At 34.2% G+C, this 8,438-nt stretch overlaps 1 protein-coding gene across 1 annotated transcript; it reads right to left on the reverse strand.

Moving 5' to 3' along the window:
* Nucleotides 1-348: 348 nt before the first annotated feature.
* Nucleotides 349-5,475, reverse strand: LOC141914247 (low affinity immunoglobulin epsilon Fc receptor-like). The gene is made up of 4 exons (XM_074805514.1): nucleotides 5,409-5,475; nucleotides 1,240-1,404; nucleotides 898-962; nucleotides 349-513 (listed from the first exon to the last, which is right to left on the reverse strand). The coding sequence occupies exons 1-4, from the start codon at nucleotides 5,473-5,475 to the stop codon at nucleotides 349-351; spliced, it is 462 nt and encodes a 153-aa protein (XP_074661615.1).
* Between the last annotated feature and the right edge of the window lie 2,963 nt (nucleotides 5,476-8,438).

Genomic DNA, 8,438 nt, shown 5'->3' on the forward strand with positions numbered 1-8,438 from the left:
TCAGTTTCCATTAAACCCATCGCTATAAGACGACCGTAAATTGTCGTTACACAGAATAGTTTAATTTTTCATGCCGAACAAAATGAGAAAATATTCTTCAAGATAATGTTAGATTTAAACGTTAGAAATACGCAAATTTTGAGTTTTTATGTCTATATTTATTTCTATCAGATGCCTTTATACCAGTACGACGTTTGCTCTATAAATACCACGCATCTGATTGACTAGATATAAAGACTGGTTGCTGCTGAGCGGGAATCTGTCCGCCCGAGAAATCGAGTGAAGAGTTGGTGAATTGAGTGAAGAGTTGGTGAAAAGAATATTAGTGACGTTCATGCCATCCGGCGTCTATTTCTGTCGACAGGGCTTCGAACAAATAGCTGGCAACGCAATCCAGCATGAAACATCGTTCCACAGACCACTACTTCGATACATTTCAACGCAAGCTTCATAAGGAGTGCCTGTTGGAATACCACTTCCGTTCGGTTCTCCATTGTTCCATCGCGTAAAACCCTGCAGCAACATGAATGAAAAAAAAAATATATAAATAACGTTTTCGCTGGGTTTGGCGACATCAGCCTGTCATAAATATTTGATGTGCTCAGCTCGTCATTATAGTATTGTACGTATATATACATTGTACAACGTTATAACTCATGTACGCGTATACCAGACAACTACTGCTAGTCCTGATGTTTCTGAACGATAGAGAACTATGAACATATAATTCTATGGTATAACCACTGGTCAAAGAATTTGAATTGGTAAATAGGACTAGTTCTATTTGTCTTCTGGTTAGCACGCATGCTGTGTACGAGACCCGGGTTCGATCCCCGTTGATTGTGCGTAATTTCACTATCAATCGTTAGATCTATTCATGGGAATATTCCTACGTACCGAAGGGAAGTTGAATGGTCTTTTAAAACCAAGCGAAGCACTGTGCACGTTAGAAGGTATCAGACCTGAAATGATGACAGTATTGTGTTAGTTAAACTTCTATCACCTTCCACTCCTCTATAAAACAGAGCATCATTCAAACATGATGTACCGTTCATAGGATAAAAACCCAATCTGTTCAAATTAAAAGAGTTTTTAAAATCAAGAATTCATTCATTCAAAAAATGTCAAATATAAAATCGATTTTAAAAATTCTTTAAATTTGTACATAGTGGGTTTTTATCTTATTATCCCTTCTTCACGTTTGAGTGTACAGGTTACCATTCTATGATATATAGTTACTTTGAGCTATATCATTCTCCTCCCTGTTTTCGATTCTGGCCAATTCTGAAGAACTACAATGATCTTTAGCGTACGTCCACACATCAATAAACTTGAAACATTTCTTGTCTCCAGCTTTTGTCCAACCCTCATCACAACACGATGTTGTATCACACGCTGAATAAACTACATCAATGCGAACAAAGATTAGCAACTTGTCTTATTAACGGGGTCACTAGCCTACTGTGCTTAGTTGGGTCAAAGCCTAACCCTTAGTTGGCCATTATTTGCCCTTTGATCCATTCAATCCTTTATTTTGTTAAATCTTCATCATTCATCATTCATCTTCTAATTTGATATAAAACACATATATTACACAATAAGGCCTTACCCTAGTTTACTTTTCTTTTTTTAAATTTGTTTAGTTGTGTAACGTTTTTATTTTGTAAACTGCCCCTAATTCGTGCCACATCTTATATCTTAATTAATCTGTTTATTCAAAATTATTCAGAATAATTTTGTGACGACGAAAGTACGCCAGCAGGTCTATTCAGTGCAAGATAATTCCCCCAAAAGGCTGCCTGATAGCTATATTTATGAATGTTGATATCTATATTGATATATTTACCTGTCGCTGTAGAACAGACCAGTAACAGAGTCGATAACATCAGTTTCATTTTCAAGTCAGTATTTTCCTTTATCTATAACTGATAACAAACACGAATAGACAGTTGTTTTAGCTTTTGAATAATTTTCGCTGTTTTAATTGCTAAAAAATCTAACAGAATGTTCGTTGTCGTAAAGGAGTATGTTGTATATTTCTGTCAGGTTGCTAAAACAATCCTCGAAAATGAATATTCACCACCTGCCAGCGTCCTTAGGGAACTCGATGAAAACTGAACTGTGATCGATATTTCATCGAATCTAGAATTTTAGATTTTCTTTGTAAAATACACTTTCGCAATTGGCGAATAATTTGAATAATCGAAAGACCATATTGTTTTAAAGTCGATTGAAAATTGAGTACAGAATCAGGGATACATTTATATATCATCCAAGCAAACTACTCAAGGAATTCAAACGCCATAAATTTAGATACAAAAACTCTGATGTGCCTCGTAGGATAAATGTTGAGCGGTCGGTTTTAGTTTTTTTTTCCTATGTGTATGTGGCTTGTAATGCTATGTAAATGAACCGAGTTAGAAAACTGTGAGTAAAAGCTATTTACTATTCAAAACATTGTTTTTACAGATCGTGTATGTTCCCGGTGTTATTTTACTTACGGTTTCTGGCAGCGAATTTCACGATATGTTAAATGATTATTTTACCGGAATTATATATAGGCGTGGTATCGATTTTGCTTGAAAACATGTGCATCAAAAGCAAACACGAAAAATGCTTTACTGTCGCTTGATTATGAAAATTAATATCCCAAACAAAGTGTGACTGGGTGACTTTAAGCTATTTACTTCGTTAGGCTCAATTTATATTACTACATTTTCTATTTAGATGCGTATCTTTTTGTATGATCTTTTATAATCTAATTGTTGATAAAGGAATAACAGGGGTTTTAAATACTAGTTTTATTTGGGGGAATTTTCCAATTATTAAACGTGTCAATCTGCTGTCTGGGGCGAGACGTTCCATTCTTGCCATTTTTCAACCTTGATACTCCAAATACTCCACGTGTATTCGGCTCTTTCGACATTTTCGATCGGCCCTTCCGGGCTCCCATCAGGGCCGTAGCTAGCGTTTGAATTATATGGGGGCAGAGAATCCCGAAAAGGGCAGTTATATAGGATGTATTTGAAAAAAGAGCACTTTTCCAAAATTTCTAGGGGGACACTCATAAACTCACTCATCTGCAGAGTGATTGTATTGGGATGAGGCGTTAGCGTGTGTCACTGAACATTTTTGTTTTTTACCTGTTACCTGCTGCACCGACAGGTGATCACATCGGTACTTTAGATATTTGTTTGCTATCTCTATAGTTCTGCTACGGGCCTCCATGGGTTCCAAGACATTTTTAGTATACATGTGATAAGGGACCGAGTATCCTCGCGCACAGGTTAAGTCGGTCCCAAGATCCCATATGGTCTCAACGGGCACGGGCGATCATACGGTACCACATAATAGGCCACTTTAAAATACTCAAAAAGTCGGAAGTTCTAGTTTAAAAATCAATCACCCGTGGTTTCCACGGGCTTTCCTCTAGTATTTAATAATAATAATTAATGATAATAATAATGGTCATATTAATGGTAATAACAAACATAATTATCATAATCAGTAGTAGTACATAGTGACCAACAATGAATCTTTTTCGAGAGAGACAGTGATGAGGGAATTGCTGATATTTCTATCGAAGTTTCTATATATAATTAAATGTAGTTTATCCAAGGTTCTTTTCTTGAATAGATACGAAAGAGATTTGATGCTGGACGACAGTCGGCAGTGTTGCGCCAGGTGCGTGGCATCTGAGCAAGAAATGATTTGCTATAAAATTTGTATTTGTGAAAAGCTGCTCTGGGATAATTTAGTTATCTGGTGTTAAGATGATAGAAGTTAGAGTTCTGCTGAAACATATTTACTAGGTTACACTAGGTTACAGTTGGTGTTTATAGTCTGCATCTCATATACAATTATAATTCAAATGGAAGATTATTGAAGAATATCATATGATATGTCTGGTATCGATTATGCGTGAAAACACGCGGCCTGAGAGCAAACATGGATGAATAAGCTCTGTAAGGTACTTACTTAATTCGAGCAAATTTCAATACTATAGGGCAGCCGTTGTCTCAAGTTTTAATCAATAATACCAAATAATAATGAGAGATATTCCACTATACATTCAGCCAAAATGTTCTATTCTAAAATTATATATTTCAGCAACGTTTAGGCTTAATATATACTATTAGTCATCAAAGGCGAACCGTGGGAGGTCCGTGTTTTATAAGTGATAAACAAGCATTGCTATTGGTAAATTCTGGTCACCCTGATTGTAGAGGAGCAGCTGTGATTAGTATCAGATATAATGATTAGGGGTTTATAAGATCTTCCGCGTATAGTACTGGACACTACAGACAGTTAGACATGGGAGATGCATGAAGTGTGTGACATCAACACTAGCTATCCGTCACTGGGATAACAGTAATGAACAGAACACATTGAGAGTTTATAATATAAACACTTCTCCCGCTCTTAGGCACCAGCCAGTTTTTAGGATTGAAGTATTGAGACATTGTAACCGATAAGATCCGAGTTGGCATCGAGTAGAACATATCGGAACTCAGCAATCATTATTCTATATATCATAATTTTAAAATGATACAGTTTTACAGCAAACGCCAAGTTTCATTAATAACGAGGCAGGAAGAGTTTGTGTCACGTGACATATTTTAACTTTCATAAAATAGTTTCACGCCTGATGATGGCTAATAGTCTTAAGCCGAAACGTTGCGCAAATACATATACTCTTCTACTCAAGTTTCTCGTTTTGGCTTCGTTATTGTGGGATTTCTCTCGTTATCATCATACACGGATATTGTGTATCTTCTCGTCTAATCCTTAAGGTTGGTTTTAATGATTGGTTTTTTCAACTCGCTTGTTCCATATTTGGATTATACCCGGTCTGTAAAACTCGTGGGTCGTCAACTTTATCGATATGAAATAAATGTATCTTATCGTCATGGCGATGTAGCGAATGCCTATTAATTATATGTTAAGAAACTACTCCGATTTGAAATGTTGTCTTAAGAAAACTAGGGGTCCAGGGCCACTTGGATCAGATGAAGTGCATGACGATTCCACCACTCAACAACCCGATGAACGAATACCAGAAACCAATGACCTTTAACACTCATCACAATAATATGGGCCTAGATCTGAAAGTGATAAACCGACTGAGCGACCGATGCTTGTGGGCGGGTAAGAGTGGACTGCTGTGTTCCAGGGTATTGCTGCTGTCAATCTGCTGTCTGTGCCCACCCTCCTCGGTGAAGTCTGGCCGAACACATTTTTCACAAATGGTGTATTCCGTCTAAAAAATATTGATGGTTCCGACATGACAGCCTAATTCATTTTTTTGCATTTTCTGAGGATATGTCTGGGGTACTGCCATCAGGGGGTGGCATATGTCCGGAATAGCACGGGAGTATGCTAATCTACGCTATTGGGAAATTTTGTACTTAGTGCAATAGCAACGCTATTCTCAAATTCATCTCGGAAATCTCCATCAGTCCAGAGTGACGTCATCCTTCACGATCGACGAATGTACCACTGTACGATGATTCGTTATATCGTATAATTCTAACACAAAATAAATTTTATTTCAATTATTCAAAATAAATGTATAAATGGAGTCAAGTTTATCTTATAAATATCTAGAAATATTTGCTGCTACAGTCAAACTCGCTGCTGAAGAAATCGCCGACTTATTTCACTTAATAAATTTAACTTGAAATGAAATTAGGACTCAAAAATAGATATGACTTTCAGTAATGTGACGACCTATAAAATCAATGACTTGAATTGCGAGTAGAAATTGGGACTGAAACATCATAGACGACTCCACAGTAATGTGGACAACTTATTCTTAGTGATTTCAATAGCAATCCTGTCCAGGACAAAAAGTATTGACCACTTATCCGATGACGACTTAACACTGGGTTTGACTGTATTTTTGGACGGTTTGAAAAAAGTAGCTTCATAAAAATTATGCTTTCTTTAGCTGTAACAAAACCCACAAGGCCTACAGTAGGCCTACTATCTGTGTATAAAGACACTGTAGGACGTGGACGGCGGAATGATAACAAGAGACTGACAATAAACAATATTCAAATTCTACCACTTTCCCCCACAACAACACATTTTACAGTAGAGGATATATGAATATTTTTCAATAGTAAATGTTGTTCTTTCGATCCCCCTTCATGATCTTAAGTTTCAAGCGTCATAGGAGAAACTAATTTTTACCCCCTCTCCTCAGTTTGCGTTTTTAAGACTACAAATAATCTCCTCTTACTTTGAAACTTTGAATCATTGATGTAAATTGATAAAAAAATAAATACAGATTTCATTCGGCATTGAAAATAAATGAAAATGAATTTCACTTTGATGGTTTTGTAATATTTTGACACTTTTCACTAAATTTTTTATATTTTGTTTAAACCTTGGGATTATCCTGTTTTTCTTCATGGTGGCCATCACCAGTCACCTTGACATCCAGTTTGAAGTCAACTCCTATATTCTCTTGGTAACTCAGGAAATGAGTTGAACTTTGAGGCGCATTTGAGGTTTCATGCAGATCACGCTCTGTAGATGGGCTTGACCCAGATTGATCAGGCCCAGCCAAAAGATCAGGCTCAGCAGATGGTTCAGGCTCTGTAGATGGGATTGGCCCAGATGGTTCAGGCCCTGCTGAAGGATCAGGCCCAGGAGACACTTCAGGCTCAGCAGATTGTTCTGGCCCAGCCAATGGTTCAAGCTTAGCAGACGCTTTAGGCTCAGCATATTGTTCAGGCTCAGCAGACGCTTCAGGCTCAGCAGATTGTTCAGGCCCAGCCAATGGTTTAAGCTCGTTATCACCAACTAATGATTTTGATAAATTATCTAATGAACTACCTAAAAATCTATATGAATCTATAAATCTTAGACACCCAAATTGGAATGATATATAATCTTCAGATGTTTTAGCTAACATTTTAAATTTATAAGTTGGTATTTTATCTTTTGATCTATATGAATTCAATCTTTCTATTTCATTATTGATTTCTTCTATCTAATGGCTCAATTGCTTGATGAATAAATGTGCATCATACCCTGATAAATTGTGAAATATTCCTGGAACAAAATTGATTTTCTTAGCTTGTAAGTTACAATTCTCGTGCGCCGCGCCTCTAAACTTTCCATTCAAATGATCATGGTCTCTTACTTTTTTATCTTTATAATTAAATATCTTTTCACAATAATAACATTTATCAGCACACTCAAATTCTTTTTTATCTTCTTCTGTCATAATTATTTCTATATTTGTATCTAATAGTTTACTAAATTCGATTTCATATTCAATTAATAAGTCACAAAAATGATTGATAACATTTTCATTTCTATAATGATAATATTCACTTTCAATTAGTTCTGGATAATCAGATTTTATATATAATCCAAAAGCTGCAGCTGATTGATGCATCTTTTTAATAGTATTTGTTATTAGAGGATCTGAATAATCGATAACATAATTTTCATTAGAATTTAATTTCTTTCTTTTATGAAATATTTCTTTTCTATCTTGATCAGTTAATTCTTTATTTAATGATTCAAAATCTCCATATATTACAAATGGCACTTTATTCTTGTAATTATATTTTTTTTATATTCTAATACTTTATCCTTTTCATTTGGTAAAACTATTTTACAATAATCATGATTTTCACATAATTGTTTATGATTTGATAATGCACTTTCGGTTCTGAATTTAGTTATACATTTTCTACATAGATATATTTCATTATCAAAATCATTTTCTGATTTGAAAAATAAATCAATACGTTTTATCCATATATAACGATTCTCGTAATATAGTATATCTATAACATCATTTGAATCATAATCTTTTGATAAGTATAGAGGTTCTAATGTATAATGTTTAATATTATTACCTTTTGTTTTTGGTGATTTGATTTAATCGAATACATTTATTTTTAGATTATTATCTCTTTCTATTTTTGGAATATTTTTAATTCTAACTGGATAATTAACTATCTTATGATTATTTTCAAATTGTTTATAATTTGTTAATCTAAAACTATGTTGTTTATAATCTTCAACTGGGTGTAAGCAACTAATAATTGACAATAGAAAACATTTATCATCAGAATTTTGTACATTTATAACAGCATTAGTTTTAAATGGTAATTTGATATAACTTGATCCATTAATATTATCATCTTTATAATATGATTAATTATTTTCATCAATTGGTTTTGATTTAGTTAACTTATTATATCTTGTGTTATAAACATGTAAAGTCATAAATATTATTTCATCAAAAATTAAACCAGACCCTTCAAAATATTTCTCTTCTATTTTACTTTTTATTTCATTATAACATTTATCTAATTTATCATCTATATGTTGTTTTGAAATAATATGTTGTGAATGAGAATTTATATTATATATTGGTTTATCTTCAGATTTTATAAACTTTACTTAAGAAG

Source organism: Tubulanus polymorphus, chromosome 12 (genome assembly GCF_964204645.1).
Source record: "Tubulanus polymorphus chromosome 12, tnTubPoly1.2, whole genome shotgun sequence".
In the NCBI taxonomy this organism is placed as follows: Eukaryota; Metazoa; Nemertea; class Palaeonemertea; order Tubulaniformes; family Tubulanidae; genus Tubulanus; species Tubulanus polymorphus.

Coding starts and splice junctions, on each gene's coding strand:
- LOC141914247 (XM_074805514.1), bottom strand. CDS start 5,475: ATGACGTCACTCTGGACTGATGGAGATTTCCGAGATGAATTTGAGAAT. Junction 1,405..5,408: donor TAGCGTTGCTATTGCACTAA/GTACAAAATTTC, acceptor GCATTGATGTAG/TTTATTCAGCGTGTGATACA. Junction 514..897: donor GACCATTCAACTTCCCTTCG/GTACGTAGGAAT, acceptor ATGTTGCTGCAG/GGTTTTACGCGATGGAACAA.